The 22,116-nt window shown below is 36.4% G+C and overlaps 1 protein-coding gene across 4 annotated transcripts in view; it reads left to right on the top strand.

Annotated features, from left to right (window-relative positions):
* DOP1A (DOP1 leucine zipper like protein A) overlaps positions 1-22,116 on the top strand; it is a 69,991-nt gene that overhangs the window by 35,103 nt on the left and 12,772 nt on the right. For all 4 annotated transcript variants that reach the window (XM_049818303.1, XM_049818301.1, XM_049818304.1 and 1 more), the window contains 16 exons: positions 795-1,419; positions 4,531-4,805; positions 5,474-5,630; positions 9,520-9,616; positions 10,878-11,137; positions 11,805-13,812; positions 13,918-14,029; positions 15,591-15,773; positions 18,061-18,186; positions 18,517-18,651; positions 19,195-19,250; positions 19,760-19,864; positions 20,559-20,625; positions 20,939-21,083; positions 21,334-21,413; positions 21,973-22,082. In XM_049818303.1, coding sequence (XP_049674260.1) covers positions 795-1,419; positions 4,531-4,805; positions 5,474-5,630; positions 9,520-9,616; positions 10,878-11,137; positions 11,805-13,812; positions 13,918-14,029; positions 15,591-15,773; positions 18,061-18,186; positions 18,517-18,651; positions 19,195-19,250; positions 19,760-19,864; positions 20,559-20,625; positions 20,939-21,083; positions 21,334-21,413; positions 21,973-22,082 — 4,541 coding nt within the window. The remainder of the gene's footprint in view (positions 1-794; positions 1,420-4,530; positions 4,806-5,473; positions 5,631-9,519; positions 9,617-10,877; positions 11,138-11,804; positions 13,813-13,917; positions 14,030-15,590; positions 15,774-18,060; positions 18,187-18,516; positions 18,652-19,194; positions 19,251-19,759; positions 19,865-20,558; positions 20,626-20,938; positions 21,084-21,333; positions 21,414-21,972; positions 22,083-22,116) is intronic.

Consider the following 22,116-nt stretch of genomic DNA (forward strand, 5'->3'; position numbering starts at 1 on the left):
TTCACTTTAAGGTGTTTTGACAACTTACAGTTGTAACATTACATGACTCTGATCCTGCCTTCCTAATGAGACAAAACTTTAATAATTGTGTTTTTTCTATGAGTAGTACATCTAGATAGTTATTAGGTTAAAATAATTTAATGTGGTTATTTACTTGTACAGTGGGAACTTCAAAAGTGTGGTCAGAGAATTGTATACTTTTTCCTATTCTCTCAAATATTCCTGTTCTTCTTGGCTGACATCTTCTTTTTGTCTCCTTTGCCTGCAGGCATGTTTTACTCCTTTATGACTGCAGCAGTTTCTGATTAACAGATAAATATCTAGTCCTTTTTTAGAACATGCTAAAACCTAAAGTATTAAAAGAATCTTGCTAGCTTAAAGTGACTGTAAGCAACATAGTTCAATGTCCTGCTTCCTGCTGGAAGTGAGGGGTTTTCTTTGATGTATGAATATTTTAGTTTATGGTGCTGTATAAATTAATAATACCTGTCCCTATGCATTTCAGCATTCTTTCATAAAAAATAGACATGATTATGATATGAAGAAAATGTTAAAAGCAGTAATATTTTAAGTATTTTACTTGATAAACAATGTTTTTCTTTTTTTAACAGTTAGCTTCGTCTGGCAAGCTTACTGAAACACCAAACATAATTTTGCATAAAATATATTTATATGAATAGATTTAAAACTGTGGAATAAAATTGTTACTTTCAAATGGAGAAGCAAATAAATGTTTTCTTTCTAGAACCTGAATCACCCATTTTGAACAATCATTAAACTTTTATCTCACTCAGGTGCCGTCAGTCTCACTTGAAAATCCTAATGAAGTGTTTGAAGATGGTGAAAATCCTCCAAGCAGTCGATCATCAGAAAGTGGGTTCACTGAGTTTGTACAATACCAGGCAGATACAACTGATGACATTGATAGAGCACTGAATGAAGGTCACAGTGCACCGGGCATTCCTATTATTGGTAGCACATCCTCAGAGACCGAGACAGCATCAACTGTAGGATCTGAGGAAACCATTGTACAGCCTCCTTCCATGATGACACAGGGGACAGCAACTCGAAGTGGGAAAACGATCCAAAAGACTGCAATGCAGTGCTGTTTGGAGTATGTCCAGCAGTTTTTAACCAGATTTATCAACCTGTATATCATTCAGAGTAATTCCTTGTCTCAGCCCTTAGGGGCAGAGCTTCCAGTAGACCCCACTAGAGAGCAAGGACAGACCACAAAATGGGACAGAGAATCACAAGTTGATGCTAAGGTGAAGAAAACAAACAAGAAAAAAACACCGAAAGAATACCTTCCTGCCTTCATTGCTGCTTGTCAGCTGTATCTTGAATGTTCAAGCTTTCCTGTTTACATTGCTGAAGGAAATCGTACTTCGGAATTACATCCTGGGAAGCCTGAAGTTGGTAAGCTGCACTCTTCTTTGTTGTTTGCTTTTAAAATATTAATTTCCCCCCCCCCCCAAAAAAAAATTATAAGTAATTGTATTCATGCTTTGTGTGTGTTACTGTTTGCTGTTGCTCTCAGAAATGGAAGTTTCCTTCTGTATCAATTGATTTGCTTTTTGGAAACTAAACTACTTTCTCATAGATTTTAAGAATATTGCTGGCATGGGATTTGACACTAATTAATATTGGGGTGACAAATGTAAATTATGCAAACTGAACCTTGAGAGTAGAATCTAAATTTTCAGATGTTCCTTTTTACTGTATGGATCCAAAATGTTTTCTTTGTCATTTTTGGTAATAGCCACACCTGACATCAAGTATGTTTTTAGCTTCATTTTAGCAATTTTGGATTGATGTGCACATAGATCACTTTGTGCAATACATGGAAATTATACACTGCTGTCCAATAAAAATCATACCAGATAAGAAATTAATTAATTTTACTCTGCTCCTATTAAAGGAACAGCTCTTGCAAACAATTCATCTAGCTACAGTTGCATTAGAAAACAAAATAAAAATGGTGGGTTTTGTGAAGTGTGAATGTGTTCACTTATCGGTGAACACATTCAGATACAGATACAAAAATGTGCCTAAAATGTTGACAGTTCTGGATTACTGTAAAATGTGACATTTTAGATGGACATTCCTTTTTACAGTTTGTAAAGTCTTCAATTTACAGTTCTAATTTTGGTTCCACTGCTGGTCTGTAGCTTGAGAGTTGCTGCCTTAAAATGGTATCATGGTAGATATGCTTGGAGCAGGCAAGAAATAGTTATAATAATTTTGGCTACTGCCAGTTGTCTTCTGTGATTTTATTTTTCTAGGAAACTTCATGCACGGTTGCAGTTTTTTGTTCTTATCCACAACTTTCAAAATCTATTAAAAGGGTAAGCCGTAGGCACTGCTTGGAGATGAATAGGGTTTTTTGGCTTTTGGAAACAAGCACATTGATTTAACATGACTACTGCTTCTATTCCTGTGGTCTTTAAGATATGTTGTATATGTCTTCATTATACAGCCAGGAGCAGAGCTGACTTTGTGACATCCAGACATATCAAATATTTATGTCAGTTGAAGGCAACTTGGATACAGCTGTTTATTGATTAAGGCTATTGCAATGCTAAAGGGGTGCTACCTTTTGTAAAAGATCTAGCACAGGATATTTGTCTTCTATAGCATGACCCTGAAAAATATGGGGGTTTTAATTTTATTTTTTTTCCAAATACTAGCAGCCTACAAATGAGTCTTGCGGCAGAAGACTAAAAATTCTTAAAAAATCAGCTGCTTGCTTATTACTTTTCTGTGGATATGGTACTTCTGATTATCTCTGCCTTGTAAACTCTAAAGCAGAAAGCCTGTAGAGCTTGAATAGTATGTGCCTCTCATGAAGGCAGTGATTCTAGGAATCCTTTCCACTTTGTTAAATGTCTTGGATTTGCATTGCTTGTTCATCATCTGGACCTTCGCATTTGTGGTATTGCATTTGCAGTCTATTAAACAGTGTGACTTTGAGGAATAAACATAAATTATAGGTAGTTGAAATCAATGGGAAGGATTTTGTTTCGTATGTCAACATCTGTTGTACAGAATGGCAGGGTGGACAGGAATAGTGTTGGGAATGGGGCTGCATAACAGTCCCAGGAGCCCTGCTTCCCATAACCGAGAATGCCAGCGGAACAGAGAATGGTGAATGGGAGAAGGTAGTTACCATAATTCGCACACCAGCGTTTTCTTCATCTATTGATATATTTTTCTACTGCAGAAGAGGCTGTTGGTATTGAAGGGTTTCTAAATTTGGAACATGTTTTTGATGGGTTGCATTAGTGATGTGACCAATTGCCTTTAATCAACGGGGAGAGTCATCAGTCTGTTTATTTGAAGGAGACCAAATTAATCTGATGTTGATGGAACATAATTGTGCTTAAATTTTGCTCTACGCTTAATTTCTCAGATAAATGTGTGGTATTTTTAATTGAAGAAATTAAAAAGGGAACTGAGTCAAGCTCAGAATAATGTTTATATCTGTAAACTCTGGAACATTATGTGGAATTGTCAGTTATATTTAGGCTCTAATTTACATTGCAAAATTAACTATTATGGATATAAATTAGAAATTGCATCGTCCTTCTCTTAATTCTAAACAGTTGCTGTGTTTGTGCCTATTAAATAACACTTCTGCACTTGTGTCTGATTCTAGAAGCATTTACCTGTTTTAGGAACATGATCAGTAGGGTCCTTTTGAAGTTTTATGAAAAATTACTTTTGTACCTCTGAAATAAGAGTGCGTTATTCACTTGGAGAGTTGACTGTGAACTTCAGAGAAAGACACTTGTGTTATGAGGCCAGTGTGTGGTATTAAGTGAGGGGGTGGTAAGAAGAGGAAAACAACTCCCTACAGTGAAAGCAGAGTATGATCTAATAGGATCAAGTTTCTTCCACCCAAAACATCACTTTTCACAGATACTTTTACTTCTAAAGTGTTGCCAGGAAAACCTCTTTTTTTTTTTTTTTTTTTTTTTTTGGGGGGGGGGGGGTGTGTAGTTTAAACTTAGCTTAGATATATAAATAATATATGTAAATAATTATGTATGTATATTATAATATCTATATAATATAACATATATAATATTGTTACATATATAAAAAATACTACAGAATTATTCCAGACTACAAACTACAAAGTTAAGATTTGATTGCTGGTCAAGAATCTCCTGAAGGAGGAAAGTGAATGAAAGGATGTGCAAACTACTAAAAGTCGTTTTGTCTAAAACATGAAATTGCATGGATGCATTTCCATACAACTTATTTTTCTCTTGTTCAAATTTTCCTATTTATTTTTGCTTACTAAATGTTTGAAGTGATACAGTATTGCATTCTTAATTAGATTAAAGACAGAGATACATCAAGAAGTATCTTTCTCCTGCATACATTTTCCTAAACCCATACAATGGGCAGGTTGAAATGTGAAAGAAAAAGGACAATTGTGCATATGGTTATGAGATATAAGAGGAAAAATACATAATATTTAAAACTGTTAAATGAATGTATAATCTGTGATTTTTATTTCAGACTGTGAACAAGTACAGCCTCCACTGTGGCTACAGACTTTAATGAATGCTTGCAAACAAGCAAGCGATTTCAGTGTTCAGGGTGTTACTATTTCCCTTGTGATGGACTTGGTTGGATTGACTCAATCAGTTGCTCTTGTCACTGGAGAAAATCTGAACAGTGTGGAAACTGCTCAGCCTCTTAGCCCTAACCAAGGAAGAGTGGCTGTGGTCATCAGACCTCCTCTTACTCAAGGCAATCTGAGATATATGGCTGAAAAGACAGATTTCTTCAAGGTATAATGCAGTATCTCATTGCTGTTTTCTTTATAGACTTCTTTTCCTGGCTTGTAAAGACTGATGGTCTTGGCCGCTTACCATCCTTGGTATGGTAAACCAAATTTTCTTGCTGAGCATTTTGATAACAGTTGTAACCTGTGTCAGACTCTAAATGAAAATATATAGTGAGTTTTCCCACTGTGATTGTCTTCTTGGGTGAAAATCCTTGTTTGAATGAATATTTTTAAAATATAAATAAAACCTGATTGAATAGCATCATTAATTAACAAAGGTATGAAACTGAGATGTGCATAATGTAGGACTCTGGTAAACCACAATCTCTGCATTTGTGTAATTTATGTAAGAAACCATTTACAAAAGATAATCACCAGCAGGGTGTATTACATAGTTAATAATATTTCAATGAAAATTTATTTCTGGAGGTTCCTGTGAGTTCTGACTCCTAACAGGAATTTTTAATGTAGTAAGTTTTTGCAGTACTTCAAACAGTTTCTTAAGTTCTTATGAACAAAAAAGAATAGTTTTATAGATTGCCTGCTGGTCATATTGTGTCCTCAGATGTAATATCTCTCATCATTGCATAGAGCTCAATGTAGTCTAAAGCAAAACGAGGCACGATACTCATTCACTTGTGTCTCTTGCAACTTTTATTTTCATGTACAAAGCATATAGCTTTAACGCTTTGGGACCAGTTGGGTGATGGAACTCCTCAGCATCATCAGAAGAGTGTGGAGCTCTTCTACCAGCTGCACAACCTCGTTCCATCTTCTAGCATTTGTGAAGATGTTATTAGTCAGCAGCTGACTCACAGAGACAAGGCAAGTTGTTCATGTATTTACTGAAAGATGAGTTAAGTATTTAACTATAGAAATATACTTAGAAAAAGGATGTGGTGCCTCAGAGGGCATAAATAACTTCAATATTGAAAAAATGTTGCCTTACATTGATTGTTTCAAACATTAAAAATACTCTTTTCTTTTACTTGCATGCAGAACATCAGATTTGTCCACCCTCTGACGCTACCACCCTATTTCCTATATTCCCACTCACAGGAAACCTTAACCTTACGTCTGTAGTAGTTGAACCCTGTTTTCATGACGTTTTGGTGTTTCATAAACCTATGAAAAGTGTTTGTAATGGTAGTAATTGAATACAGATTTTTTTTTAGATTCCATTCCAATTGTCATAACCACTCTTCTTTCGCTGTACAGCTCCATCAAATTTAAGCACACTTTGTTTTGCTGTGTCCTAACCAACTGTGGTTCAGTCCTCTGGTGTGCTCCCTCCTACTTCATCTTATTCTTGCATCTTCTCTAATAATCTGTCCTAATATAACATCTAGACTTTCTGCTTCCTTTCCTCCACAGAACTTGGAGAAGGAGCAACAGCCGTGTTATTGTCATCACCATGTCTCTGCTTTTCTTGATAGTGGGGTTGGATTGTTTCTTTCTTAAGAGAGTCATGTGTGGTCCCCTTTATCTTTCTATCCTTTTGCTTTCTCTTTTCTCTCTCTCAGTTGTGGTGTCCTTACTGCCTTTCTTTTTGTGTCACCACCTTCTTTTTACAGTTTGAGATCTGTTTTCAATTCCCTTTTGGCGAGACACAACCTTACGAGTCCGCTGTATTTCATATTATTAATTTTCTTCTTCAGCCTTAATTCCCTTTCTCTTTTAAGCAGCACTGAATTGTGTTTTGTTTGGTGGGTTCGTTTTTTTTCCCTTTCTGACAATTTTTATATGTTATTTGATTCTGGCTCTTTTTGTAAGAGTTAATGTAAATATAAGACAGACGAGCGGCTTGTAATTGATAAGATTTGATTTTATTTCCAGGTCCCAAGAGCTGTGCTATATATTTCTGAGCTCCATCTTCTGACACTTGTTTCGGTTAATTCTTTCTAGATAAAGTGTTTCTGTGAGATTATTTTCCCCTGTTGGGAAGCGGAGGAACTGCAGTCACTAGATACTTCTGATGAAGAGGCTTTTGTACAATTCTTCTCCAGTTTCATGTGGCCCTTCTCTAGCTATTTGTTGTTAAGATTTGAATTCTGTTTCTGCCATGTTTGCCAGTTCTAGAGGGCAACTAATAAACTGCTCTAACAGTAATTGCCAGGTTTCTGTGCATCTGTGTCTCTGTAGGAAATGTGCTTGTCTATCTGCTCTGACTGACATGGCAGCTGGGTTGCGAGTTGTCTGTGCATTTCTTTGCAGTATGTTGCTGAAGCTATTCTTTTCTTGAAGGTCTTTACTTTCTATTGCCATCTCATCCCGAAAGCCATGGACTATAGTTTGAACAGAACCTTTTGAGTGATCAGAGCGCTGCTCCTTTGCCTCTGATAATGCTGTTTGGTTTCTTGTTATTACTTTGTCGCTTGTGCTGTCTCCTGTTCTGCTACCACAGGTAATAATGTTTGCTCGTTACCCAGCTTGGTGGATTTCTCCCATTCTTTGCTGTTGCTAAAAGGTCTCATCTCACTGCTGGCTGATTTTAGAAGTGATCTTGGCTATCCTATTGATTACTTTTGTTTTGCTATCAGTTTAGCTAATGCAAGTAAAGTAATATTTTCAAAATCTTTTGAAGCTGGCAGATATTCAGATTGTTGACAAATGGTGTTTCTTTTAGGTCTGTGATGAGCCTCTGTAGTTTCATGCTAGACAAAGGAGGCTTTTCAGCATTCAGCAACCAATTTATGTAGGAGAATTCACCTCTTAGCAAAAGTTATGCTCTGGTTCCCTATATATAAAGCACATCCTTAGCTTTTTACTATTGTTAGTAGTTCTACTTGTCATGACAGGAACACTATTTTTTTTTTTTCCTTCCCCTAGAAATTTGTTTCAGATAGAGGCTGTTGATTTGACATTTGAATTGAGGCCTTTCTAGTGCTTTAAATCTTAGATATATGAACTGTTTTCACAGGCCCAACAGAATGAATGATAGGGAATTAGGGAATTACTTGCTTACATGCTCTGGCAACTCATGGTTGTGTGACATCGGAGGCAGTTACCTTTTTGCCTTTCTACCAGAGAATAACCAGGTCAACAAAAGTGAACGTGAACCAGTCTGTCAACCACTGCAGTTCACAGCTTGGCATATTGATAAAGCCGCCGACGATTTGTAGTTTCACTTATTAGGCTGGTCTGTGAACTGCTGTGACTGTGGGTGTGGTACTCACTCATTTCTGCCAACCTTACTGTGAAAACAGTAATTTCTTACATCTTCCCAGCATAGGTTGCAAGGGCTTACATGGACTTATCTCTGTGTTTTTAGAATTGGTGTTTTCACTTTTTATTCAGCAGATGTTAGTGAATTGTTTCGTGTAACTGTATATACTTTGCAGCAGTGTTGGGTTTTTTTTTCCTGTAAGAAGCATATTTCTGTTAAATACATGTGATGCCTGCTTTACTTTCCAGAATGCTGCTGTTTCTCTTGGTTGGGTTTTTTTTTACTTTACGGCTGATGTGATCTGTCTTGTGTCTTTTCTGTAATTTTCAGTTTTTATAGCTTTTACTTAAAATTTTCATTATTGTGGCAGATACTGGTTGTATTAGCTGTTGCAAAGCTTCTTAAGCTGTGTATTGTAAATTAAGTCTGGAAGTATGCCGGATTGTCACAGGAGTATTAACAGTCTTTAGCATGGTCTCATTTTGATTAGAGGTAAATACACCTACTGTTCATTCCCTATAAGCATATATTTTAAGAACAAACAAGTGAAAAATCTTCATCCTCTTGTCTTTGCTCATCATCAAGTAATTTAGTTTAAGCCCTGATTGTATTTGAAAGTAATTTTGATGCTTTCTTCAGTATAATCATCCTGATTGCTGCGCTTTGTTTGTTCACCCCTACAACTGCTTAGTAGCTCCCTTGTCTCTTGGGTAAAGCTGTTTTTAGTATATGTACACACATATTCATATCATAGCATGGCATTTACTATAGTTTACGGCCTTGTTGGAATAACTCTTTGCCTTGATCAGCCACAGGAAAGAGATGAAGGCATAAACATTGTTACTTTAATACCATTTTCACCATTAAATATTCTGCATATTATTACTAGTCATTAGAAGTCCTTTGGGCAGTAAGCATGTCCTATTTGTCTAAATAAAACTCAAAGTTCCAGAGCTAAATTTGGCATGTTAGTGATGGACTCTATCTACATTGTATCTAGCTAGAAAATTCTTAAGTCTTTTTCTAGCCAACTTATTTTTATTCCCTTATTTCCATGGATACTGTGTTTAATCACATCATTCCAGACACTATCTCTAAGAATTTCTCTTCTTTCTCTGCCTCTTCTCTCTGCCTCTGTATGCTTGCATGTTTCTTCCTGCTTTCTCTTCATGATCTGTTCTAGTGCCTTGAAACACACAGGTAAAATCACTGAAAACAGAGCTGTGCAATTTGTGAGAGTAAAATAAGTATTGTTCAAGCTATCATATTAAGTATTTAAAACTTTTTCAAGCTGAACTTTGAAACTAAGGCAGCCAAGATCAAGGTGGGGGAGAATCTTTTCATGCTACTAAATTGATCAGAGACCTATTGTTGCCTATTACTGGTTTTAATGTTAGAAAATAGCAATTGAATGCATAGTCCAAAAAAGTTAATTTTAATAATTTCATTATATCTTTTAAGCTGCTGTATACCCCCCTTTTTTTTTTTTCCAGTTCTTATCAGAGGCTGTTGTATTCTGATAGATCTAACTTATAATTTGGTCCACAGAAAGTAAGAATGGAAGCTCATGCGAAGTTTGCAGTGCTATGGCATCTCACCCGTGACCTCCATATTAACAAGTCATCTTCCTTTGGCCGTACCTTTGACAGGTTGGTGATTGCAAGTGTGATTCAGTTGAAATAATTTTACTTCAAAATCTTTAACTACATTATATTTGCACCATAACGTTTAGAAATTGGAGAAATACAGTGTAACTGTGAGAGCAAGGAAGAAGGGCAAGAAATGAATTCATGTTAGACAAAATTGTTTTCACAATGATGATTACATAAACAGTAAATTTTTCTGGTAGCTGTAAAGAGTAGGACAGGAATGGTCACATGATTCATTGATGATCACTGTGGTTAAAATATTTGTGTATATTGAACATAGTATCTGAGTTCTTGCTGTGATTTGGTAAAAACGAAAGCAGGAGGAAGAAGTCAACCCAGAAATGAATTATGTGAAAATGGAAAGTAACAGTAAAGCTAAAGAACTTAAGATCAAAATTGCAAGTAAGGACTAAGATTTGAAAGTTTTTTTGTTTACTCTGTGTGTTTTGTGTAAGATGTGATTTACGGCAAGCAGCAGAGGATTTCTGTTTTGCCTTCTGGTATCAGACAGTCTTCTTAGAAAACCTGAATGATCCAGACTCTGAACTAGTCTTGTCTTCCTCAGCTAGCGCAAATGTTGTGGGAAAGTGCTTATTTAAATTTCCTACGGTATACTTAGCTGTAGGAAGCAGAGTACAAAGGTTGTTATTTCTTTGGCTTGATACTTTTACTCATTGCAGAAGTGGTGATAAATTCTGTACATACAGCTAAGAGTTTATGAACATGTTCTACTGGAGGATGTAAGACAGTTGGTAAAATGCACATCTGGAAGGGATTCTAAAAGCTAAAACTATTAAAAGAAGAAAATAACGACAGTAGGAATTGCTGAATTGTCAAGTATATTTCTCCTCTCAATTCTTGAAGAAAAGATCTTTGAATGTTTCCTTCTGTTTTCCATGCATTTGTGTGACTTGGCTTTTAAAGTTTTATCTTCATGTACTGCACTAGCACTTAGTAGGCAACCAAAGCCTGTTATGCTAGTAGCTATACAAATACTTGAACTGACTATACAACTACTACTACTAGAGCAGCTATCTTAACTGACTTTATTACTAGCTCTTCCTGCCATTTCTTCATTAGGCTAGACTGAAATGTAAAACTTCAGGTTGCAAGTTTGGATTCCAGAGAAAATACTGGTTTATATGGAGAAGACACTGGAGTATGTACTGACATGTTGAAATTTATTATATACCAGATTAAAATGGGATATTCTGTAAGTAGAGTAGAATTTGTGTTAAGCTTATTCTTCTTTCTATTCTAGATCTTTGTTTATCATGCTGGACAGTCTTAATAGCTTGGATGGTTCTACATGGTCAGTGGGACAAGCCTGGTTAAATCAAGTGCTTCAAAGACATGATATTGCAAGAGTTCTTGAACCTTTGCTCCTACTGCTTCTCCATCCAAAAACTCAGCGAGTTTCTGTTCAACGAGTACAGGCTGAATGTTACTGGACTAAATCTCCTTATCACCCTGAGGAAGAAAATGAAAAGCACTTTATGCAGAAGTTTAGTTGTGCTGATGGTATGTACACATTTAATTTCTTTATTTGTTATTTGCATGCAACATTAAAAATGTAGCAGAAATTTTTGAGGGTAACTTGCAAAACAAAGTGCTGGAATAGCTACTGCTCGTATGTGCATTTCTGCATGATTTTTGTAGGTTATGTTTGGGTGTCCCAAGTATTGTTGAAGTTTTTTTGCTCTCAAATTAAAAGGATATGCAAGTATTTTAATGCAGAGCATTTTCTTATGTCTTACTGAACTTCAGTAGAACTTAAGAATATGACTTGAAGCTTAATCAAGAAATGAAATGCTTTTATGAATTGGGAGCACTGATGTGGGGCTGGCTGAAAACATGCTGATAAGGTTTGAAGGTGTTTGCATGTATTGTGTAATTTTAGTAACATACTAATAATCCCTTTTTATTAAAATACAAGCAGATAAGACTGCATAAGGTTTCATGGGAGAATTATGTTTTTTTGCCAAGTTCTACTGCTAAAGTAATCTTGCTTTGGTTATGTGACTGCGTGTCGTTTGCATATTAACATATTTTTTTTCTGCTGTGAAGTGGAAAGGTGCTATTTACCATGCCTTTATAATTTGAAGTCTCAGTAATAGTTTAATTTCTGAATTCTTATTCTGTAGAACAAAATATTATGTGTGTAAAGTTTTTTGTGTTTTTCTTTAAGCATTTTCCCATGTGCCTGTAAGCCAAGGACAACTTATTATACCTAAAGAAAGCAATGAAAAACAACTTGCTATGGATGAAATGGAGAACTTCAGCCTGACTGTCAACCCTCTGAGTGACAGGCTTTCCTTATTGAGTACCAGCAGTGAGACCATACCAATGGTTGTGTCTGATTTTGACCTTCCCGACCATCAAGTTGAAATACTGCAAAGTTCTGACTCTGGCTGTTCTCAGTCATCTACTGGAGACAACATCAGTTACGAAGTGGAGACAGAAAGCCTGAGTGCTCAAGATAGCTCTCAGACTCTGCGAGAAGATTCACCTGATGAAATTGTGCAACAAGTGGTTACAGATCTTATATGCAAAGTTGTAAGCGGTCTCGGAGAAGAAGCTGAACCAGTTAAACATAATCTACACTCTGAGGATACTTCATGTAAATTCAGTCCTTTGGATAATTCTGTAGAGATGACAAAAAATGAAGATCAAAATATTCAAAGTAGCCAGAGCAGTTTGCTTAGTAATGACAGCTCCCAATTGCTATCAGCCTCAACTGAGACTGGACTTGAGAGCTTAAGAGATGAAATTTCAAGAAATAACTCTTCACCTTGTATTGCAGAAAGCCAGCAATCCCTCTCTGATCTCACTCTTGCTTCCACTGAATCCAAGTCCAGAAAGCGAAGCCACAGCAGTATTCAGTTCAGCTTTAAAGGAAAGCTACCAGAAAAAATGTCAGAAAAAGAAACAATTGTTAAAGAGGCTGGTAAGCAACCAGGTGCAAAACCTAAGGTGAAAATAGCCAAAAAGAAAGATGAAGAGAAGAAGAAAGCACAATCTGAAAAGCTTAAACAAACAAACGTCTTCTTTAGTGACGGCCTTGATTTAGAAAACTGGTACAGTTGTGGAGAAGGAGAAATTTCAGAAATAGAAAGTGATGTAGGGTCCCCAGGAATGCGAAAATCTCCCAACTTTAATATCCATCCATTGTATCAACATGTGCTGCTTTATCTCCAGCTGTATGACTCTTCAAGGACATTGTATGCTTTTTCTGCAATTAAAGCAATTCTGAAAACAAATCCTTCAGCTTTTGTAAGTGCTATCTCCACTACCAGTGTCAACAATGCATACACTCCTCAGCTTTCATTGCTCCAGAATCTTCTAGCGAGGCATCGAATATCTGTTATGGGCAAGGATTTCTATAGCCACATCCCAGTTGATTCTAACCATAACTTTCGGAGCTCTATGTACATAGAAATTCTTATCTCCTTGTGTTTATACTATATGCGGAGCCACTATCCAACTCATGTTAAAGTAACCTCACAAGATCTAATAGGGAACCGTAATATGCAAATGATGAGTATAGAAATTCTGACACTTCTCTTTGCTGAGTTGGCGAAAGTGATAGAAAGCTCTGCAAAGGGCTTTCCTAGTTTTATTTCAGACATGTTGTCCAAGTGCAAGGTTCAGAAGGTGATCCTGCATTGTCTGCTATCTTCTATCTTCAGTGCACAGAAATGGCACAGTGAAAAGATGGCTGGAAAAAACATAGTGGCTGTAGAAGAAGGTTTCTCTGAAGACAGCCTTATAAATTTTTCTGAAGATGAATTTGACAATGGTAGTACTCTGCAGTCACAGCTTTTAAAAGTACTTCAACGGCTGATTGTGCTAGAACACAGAGTAATGACTGTGCCTGAGGAAAATGAAACGGGCTTTGACTTTGTTATAACAGATTTGGAGCACATCGGTCCCCAGCAGCCGATGACTTCTCTTCAGTATTTACATTCCCAGCCAATAACCTGCCAAGGCATGTTTCTCTGCGCAGTGATACGAGCTTTACACCAGCACTGTGCCTGTAAAATGCATCCCCAGTGGATTGGCCTTATCACTTCTACGTTGCCTTACATGGGAAAAGTTCTTCAAAGGGTGGTTGTTTCAGTGACTCTTCAGCTCTGCAGGAACTTGGATAATTTAATTCAGCAGTATAAATATGAAACAGGATTATCTGATAATAGGTATGTGTATGTAGAGGTGTATAATCTTTTTAAGCAGATTTGATTGTGTTGAATTAATTTACAACCAGATTAACCCATTTTAAAAAAATGAATCTCTTATTTTAGGCCTCTCTGGATGGCATCAGTCACTCCCCCAGATATGGTTCTTACTTTATTAGAAGGGATCACAACCATAATTCACTACTGCCTCCTGGATCCATCTACGCAGTATCATCAGGTAAACTTATCTGGGTGGTTCTTATGCAGTATGTGTCAAATTAAGGACTGTGATTATATTAGCAGATATGAAGATCTGAGTGGGAAAAAATACCAAATATATTGTCTTAGCTATAAGTATGGTTTTTATTGATAATATATACTTCTCAAACAGAAAAACAATTTTCTACTAATTATACTTTTACGATAATAGCCTTAGATTTTGTTTGGTTTGGTTTTTTGGATTTTGGGGTTTGGGGTTTTTGTTACCCTGAAGTAACTAAAGTAGGAATTCCTTAACTTTCATACCTCTAAAATGCCACTTTTTAGAGCTGGCTTTGTTTTGTGGAACTTCCCAGACTGATGCCTATCCTGTCACTTTCTGGCTGGACTGTGTTCATCTTGCAATATGTCAAAACATTCTCTCTCTGCTCCGTTTGTATATTTACAATTTGTCTTTTTAGTCAAGCGGTATTTTTAGATGTGATATTCTGAGCATTGTCTTGGTTAAGAATTTGGCCCAGATTCTACAAGAAAATTTTTGTCCTGCTCTCTCTGCAATCTTGGTTTTGGTTTTGGTTTTTTTTTGTTCTTATGCCCCTTTGCCTTCCATTAATTTAAAAGACACTGAAAAGTGTTTATTGTCTGTGCAAGTAAATAATTTTGCCTAGAGTATTACACTTAAAATTCTGAAATAATTGTTTTGCAAATGTATAGGCAGATGATACAAAATTGATTGCTGTAGACATGAGGCCTCATATGTTCAGAATACATTTGATATTGTACAACTGAGTCCAAGGATTCTTTAACTATTATTTTTAATAGACTCAAAACCTGTACATACTATAAGAATTATTGAAAAACTATTTTGAAAAAGAGTTAAGGTTGAAAGCTTCCATGTCTGTTAAGTCTCAGTTTACACTCTTTTACTTATGCTATTGTTGTGGTTTAACCCCAGCCAGCAACTAAGCACCACGCAGCTGCTCGCTCACTCCCCCACCACCCAGTGGGATGGGGGAGAGAATCGGGGCGGGGGGGGGGGGGGGGGGGGGGAACAACTCGTGGGTTAAGATAAAGACAGTTTAATAGGACAGAAAGAAAGAAAATAATAAAGATAATAGTAATAATAAAATGACAATAATAATAATAATAAAATAATTGGAATATAAGGAACAAGTGATGCACAATGCAATTGCTTACCACTCACTGACTGATGCCCAGTTAGTTCCCGAGCAGCGATCCACCCCTCCCAGCCAACTCCCCCCAGTTCATATACTGGGCATGATATCACATGATGTGGAATATCCCTTTGGCCAGTTTGGGTCAGCTGTCCTGGCTGCGTCCCCTCCCAACTTCTTGTGCCCCTCCAGCCTTCTTGCTGGATGGGTAGGAGAAGCTGAAAAATCCTTGACTGGGTGTAAATACTGATATTTTCAGTTGTTGCTATCAACATTCTTCTCTCTAAAACACAACACTACACCAGCTGCTAGAAAGAAAATTAACTCTATCCCAGCTGAAACCAGGACAGCTATTTATGTAGATATTTAATGCTCTTCCTCCTCTCTCCCCTTCAAATCCACTAGCTTTTGGTTAATGTAGATCAGAAGCACTTGGTTGAAGCACGCAACGGGATCCTCTCTATCTTGCATATGATCATGTCTTCTGTGACTTTGCTGTGGAGCATCCTTCACCTTGCAGATTCTTCAGAGAAAACTACTGCTGCTGCTGCTGCATCCATTACCACTATTAATCTTGGGTCAACAAAGGTTAGAATATCAAGGATAATATTAAGTTGTTCATTAGTACCTTTGTCAAACTAAATCCAATTCCATTCCCTTAAATGTAAATTGAGTTTTAATACCTTTGTCCTTATCTATTCGCCCACCCCAAAAACAAGGCTTTTATAAATGGGTGTTGAATATGCTTTTAAACTTGAGTGTATCAATTCAGACAACAATGTCTCACCTCTTTGCTTTCTACAAAGAGAATGAAATCTATCCTGAAAAAACTTAAGCCACCCTTTTACACCTCAGAAGATTTAAAATATTAGTGTAAAATCTTAACAAGAGAGAACTCTCCTCTAGTACTGGGACACTTCTGAACTAGTTCCTTTATTCATCCATGTTCATCCATACAGTGGTGTCACTTCACTGTGCATGAGGAAATGACACAGCAGGTAGTGAGCTGGAAATGACAGAGCAGATAGTGAGCTAGTAGTCATAAAGAAGAGAACCTGAGAAGGGGCCAAATAGGACTATACTGAGAATGCTGCCTAGCCCTCTTACTGGAAGCAGTTCAAACTTCTTATAATTCACATTATTAAATAGGAAAATGTCATTTAAATTTTAAATGTATAAAACCAAGATTTCCTCAGTTAGCGTGAATACTATCAGGTACTGTTTGTGATGATGCTGTGTTACTTCCTTTTCAACCTTCTTCATTCAGATTGAAGGAGTAAAAATTAATTTATGTAAGACTCCATGTCTTTGCATAGACGGCATCCATGGTCATATTTGTGCTGCCCATAGGATTTCCTACTCATTGAAACAAAGGGGGTCTGTACTTGTTGATGGCCTATAATGTTATGCTGCTTCTGTAAAAAAAGGATAAGCTTTGGTACTCTGGTTAAACATTAACTCTTCTGTACGTTCCAGCTTTTCTTTAGTTTGCCCAAACTTGTAGTATTCAAAAGAGCATTCAACTTGTCCTGTATAGGAAAAAGTCCAGTTTGAGTTCAGCTTGTTCGGTGTAGTATCAGGACAGGTTATTTTACTTTTTCACCTCATTAGTTAATGCTTTTGTGGCTGCCTTGGAGGTCGTGTATGGGGTTAAAAAGACACAAAACTGTGGAACTGTACAGAATTGTGTGTCTAAAGCATAAATGAGCTTTTTAAGCTTCAGTACAGCTAGGTTACTTTGGCAACCACACTCTTGGCAAGTGCATAAAGTGTATGGTCAAGCTCTGGGATCGTATGTAGCAGTTTCCTGCAAGCTTAGACAATTCTCTGACCAAGGTAACAATGGCTTTCAGAAAACAGACAGAAAGTGCATTTTTGTCTGAAATCTTCCTGTCGTAGCAAACAGGTCAAGAAGACAGCTCAGGAAATACATTTCCTGACCCAAGTGTGCCTCTAACTTCTGACATGCTTAAAAACCATGTTATTAAGAGTTTCAGCAGTGAATATTTCAGTCTCCCGGAGTAGCGTGTTCTTTCTTTTGGTATTTCCCCACCACCCCTACTTAGTAATTTTTATCTCACTTGCTACAAAGCAAGTCCATCACTATTTGTGGCAGACACAAGCATCCTCTTCCTTTCCCCTTCCTAATTACCTTGTGCACATTTGATAACTGTTATATCCCCACTTACATGTTTTTCTCTTGACTATATACAAACCCATTTGTGCCCCTTCTGCTAGGTCATATTCCATAGCACTAATCTTTCTTTTTAGAGTTTGAGTTCTGTCAGTTTGTGGTATGTTTCTTGAAGTAAGTGTCCAAAACTGGACATGGCATGTGGTATCTTCTTTCAGGGGAAATATTTAATGTCTTTCATGAGGTGTTGCTATTTAGGAATGCTCTTTTCCCCTTCCTTGCAAAGTCGTCATGGTGAGTTTGTGATCCACTATAATCCACAGACTTTTTTTCTGTAGCACCACTATCTAAATAGTTTCTCATCCTGAATCACTAAAGTTGTTTATCCCTACCTTTGCATGCAAAGATCAAGCCTTTATTGCAGCTTATCTTTTTTCAGGATGCTTTTTGATTTTTTTCAGATCATCTTTAGTTGTGTACCTTTCTATCAATTGCTTCCCACTTCATGACCATTTGCAAATTTAACAAGTGTATTTTATCTTCCCTTGTCTTAGTCATGAAGAAGATGATTGAAGAGAGCCAGATGTAGAATAGAGCTTTATGAACCTTCTGAGTGCATCCTTCCATTTTTATAAAAGTTAATGATAGTTACAATCCAAGTACGCCTTTATAGCTAGCTGTTTTGAACATAATGCTGAGGTGCTTGTCTAAAGGTGTATGTGTTCTGCTTCCACATTTCAGAATTTGAGGCAGCAGATTCTCGAACTTTTGGGTCCAATTTCAATGAATCATGGTGTTCACTTCATGGCTGCCATTGCCTTTGTATGGAATGAAAGGAGGCAAAATAAAAACACTTCTAGGACAAAGGTATGTTTAGACTACCGTGGTCACTTCAAATAGTGGTAATAACTTTAAGTGATTTAGAAGCAGTAAGGAGAAAATTCAGCCATTCCAGTGAAAAAATACATAGTATGACATGTGAAAAATATTTTTATCATATTTCTAATGAGCAACTGTACTGTCAGGGAGCTACCAATTTATTTTAGAATGGGATAATCTTCCTGAATTCTTCAGGAAAAGAATCAGTGATTCCAAGTCTCTAGATGAACTGTTAGTTACTAACGTTTCAATCCCATGAGACCAGCTGCCTTAATTTTGGCACAGATGATAATCTGTGACAACATTTGATTCTTTTAGGTTATTCCCACAGCAGGTGAAGAACAACTTCTACTGGTCGAGCTAGTTCGCTCTATCAGTGTTATGAGAACAGAGACCGTTATACAAACAGTGAAAGAAGTTTTGAAGCAGCCTCCAGCCATAGCAAAGGACAAGGTATGAACACTGTAGAGATGCTATTGACTTATTTAATGTCCTTTTACTGGAGCTTAGAACAGTGATGATATGGGTACTTCATTCACAAACTTGCCCAGTACAGTGTGAAAATTTTCACAATATATAATAGATAGATGAACTTTTGGAGGGAAATCATACCTCCTAAAGTCATTACCATTTCTGAACAACTCCAGAACCCTGTTTACTGCTTCTGTACAAGACTGTGTTTTGTGGGGATAGGCTGCTTACATTAGAAAAACAGGTACATACCCTAACATCAGGTTGGTTGCTTTTTTTTTTTTTTTTTTCAGGTGGGAAAGGGAAGTGAGGAAAAAGAGGGAATTAAAAAAGAAAAAAAGAAAAAAAAAGAGAGGAATAACTTTATAGAGAGATGCCTAAATGGACTTTTGTGATATCCTTTTAATGAATTAAACTGTATATTCAGACACTGCAGTAACATTTTAGCATTGTCAGTTTTGCTGTGGCAAGTGAGGGAAAAACAGTCATTTTCTTAGATGACACAAGTTTTATATCTTTTTCTAGAAACATCTTTCACTGGAAGTCTGCATGTTGCAGTTTTTCTATGCTTATACTCAAAGGTAAGAAAAGAAGTTAAATTTTATTTCTGTCATCCAGAAGCAGATGGAAAATTTGAATATTTTACATCTTTTTATAATCCCTAGGATGAGAAATAGCCTGTGTAATATAAATCATGAAGAAAGAATGGTCTTGAGCTATAGGTGACAAAAAAGAAAGGGATTTATTTTGTGAGTTCCCTAGTTCTGCATCACCTTTCTTCCCCTACCTAATAATCCTGCAGGAAATTTGCCCCCTGCACACAGAAAGCTGATTTTAATTGTGCTGTAACTCATTGGTACCATTCCAACCGGGGACTGAAAAGCATGTCTTTCGAGTACACTGGTAGTTCTGCCTTCCTTCTTTTCTTAATGACTTGATGTAGTCACCTAATATTAAATGAAAAACTGAAGAATCTGTATGAATGTTGATTCACAATATCTGCTAGGAGAATTGTGAGGTAGAAAGGAAATGGGGAATACCTGAAGGGAGATTATGCCATTTGCATTGCCATTGCTGCTCTCTCTCTTAGGATTCCAGTGACCAGCTTAGTAGATAGCTGGGCAGCACTGCTACTTCTGTTAAAAGATTCCATCCAGGTTGGTCTTCCAGCTCCGGGACAATTCCTCATACTTGGGTAAGTGATCTTGATACTTGTGATTTCCAAATAAGTTCAAATGTGTGGCATCATACTGAAGTGTTAGTGTTTTCAAATCTCTATCGCTTATTTGAGTGGTAGAGCTATTGCCCGAGTTCTGTGGGGTTTAACGGATTAGTTTCTTCTCTGAGGAATGGTTACATATATTAAATTTTATGTTATAATATGATACAAGCCACGATCTTACCTTGCTGATTGTTTGAGCGATTCAGGCTCTTTAAACAGTAGGTTTATGTTTCTGATTTTTCTTAGAAAATAACTACAATGGCTATTTCTTAGGTGTATGTAGATTTGCAGGCCACTAGAAAGGATTCATTCCCAGCGTGAAAGCTGGTTGTGGAGTGTTAGAAATAAAATGTTGAAGGTGATTTTCTCTATAAAACTTCAGGGACCATTTTCTTGAATTTCTGGAATTTATCTTCCCTAGTAAACTGCCTCTAAAGATACTTTTATGTATAGTCTAGTTAAACATGTTTTTGATAATTTTGATCATACTATAATAGTTTAACTTAAATGTGAAAGGATGTTTTCTAGAATATTGATAAGTAGCAGTGACTGAAGGTTTAGTAAATAAGTATTGTGCGCGTAAATTTCTTCAGGCTTGTCCTAGCTCTTAAAATTACTGAATAATGTATTGTGAGAAGAAAATCCATATATACTTCTATTTTTTCAGTGTTCTTAATGAGTTCATCATGAAAAACCCAAGCCTGGAGAATAAGAAAGATCAAAGAGATCTCCAGGTAAGAAATCTGTTGTATGTATGTCTCTTTTGAAAATGTTGAACCATAAATGTTTGAATGTACTAGAATTGTCTGATATATCAGTTCTGTAGTCTGAAATAACTCTTTAGTATCTTCTACTTAGTACTGTTTATGATCTGTTGAAAAAAATCTCATTTTCTGTGGAGTTATTAATCACTGATAATATAGAACAGAAGCGATTTGAAAACAGTTCTATACTTAGTTATATAGATTTTCCTCCAAAACACATCAGGACAGCAAGTACAGCCCTTCTGCACAAAGTTCTTAAAATGCTTGGGTTTTTTTCTACCAGGATGTAACACACAAGATAGTGGATGCCATTGGGGCAATTGCTGGTTCTTCCTTGGAACAGACTACTTGGCTAAGACGAAACTTAGAGGTTAAGCCTTCCCCCAAGATTATGGTTGATGGAAACAACTTAGAATCAGATGTTGAAGGTAGCTTCATTTTCATCTTTATTTTAAACAAATCATTAATTATCAGGCCAAAATAAACAAAGAGGATAGCTTTACTATATTTGAATGCATTAAAAATGCTTCAGTATTGTTCAGGTGTACGTACCTTACACAGTGTATATTGCAAAGTCTGTACATCTTCAAAATATGTGCTATTAAAGTATACTTGTAAGGTAAGTAATGGCATAGGAAAACTAACTTTGGATGTTTTTTTATTATTGTCTTTATTTAGATATGTTGTCTCCAGCAATGGAAACTTCAAACATAACTCCATCTGTTTATAGCGTCCATGCTTTGACCTTACTTTCTGAGGTAAATATCTCTTCAGATATAATAAATGCTGTCTTATAATAAACTTTTATATTGTGAAAAGCTTTGGACTAGAAGCTTGGGGAAGGCGATTTGGTGGGAAACACTGATGAGAATGGATTCTGGGTCCTGTCATGTAATACATAAAACTTTGTTCCTAACCCAGTTGTGAAGATTCAGTGAGATGGACGAGGTGTAAAGCGTGGCTTTTCAGATGTGTAGTATAGCAAATTTTTTTGGTGGCAAACTTTGTGTGTTATTAGTGGTATGTGTTAGTTACTGCTCATAATCACAGTCAATCTTTGATTTTTTTTTTTTTTTTTTTTGTTGTTTGTTTCTAGCTTGTTCTGTAGAATGCTTTGCCCAGGAGTTTATGCTTCTGTGGTTTTACCTCTGTTTTAAAAACGGTGGGATCTTTATACTCTGGATTTTTTATAGTACCTGAAATTAGATCTATCATAAACTTAAACATTCAGTGAAGGACATGATACATTTGATGCTGAATAGTAGATAAAAATCAATTTGAGAGTGCATGTTAACATACCTTCCTCTCCTTTTATAGGTTTTGGCTCATCTCTTGGATATGGTTTTCTACAGTGATGAAAAAGAGAGGGTTATTCCTTTGCTTGTAAATATTATGCACTATGTTGTTCCCTACCTCCGTAATCACAGGTATCTTTACAATTTATTGAATTGATGTGCATCT

Source organism: Accipiter gentilis, chromosome 15 (assembly GCF_929443795.1).
Source record: "Accipiter gentilis chromosome 15, bAccGen1.1, whole genome shotgun sequence".
Taxonomy (NCBI): Eukaryota; Metazoa; Chordata; class Aves; order Accipitriformes; family Accipitridae; genus Astur; species Astur gentilis.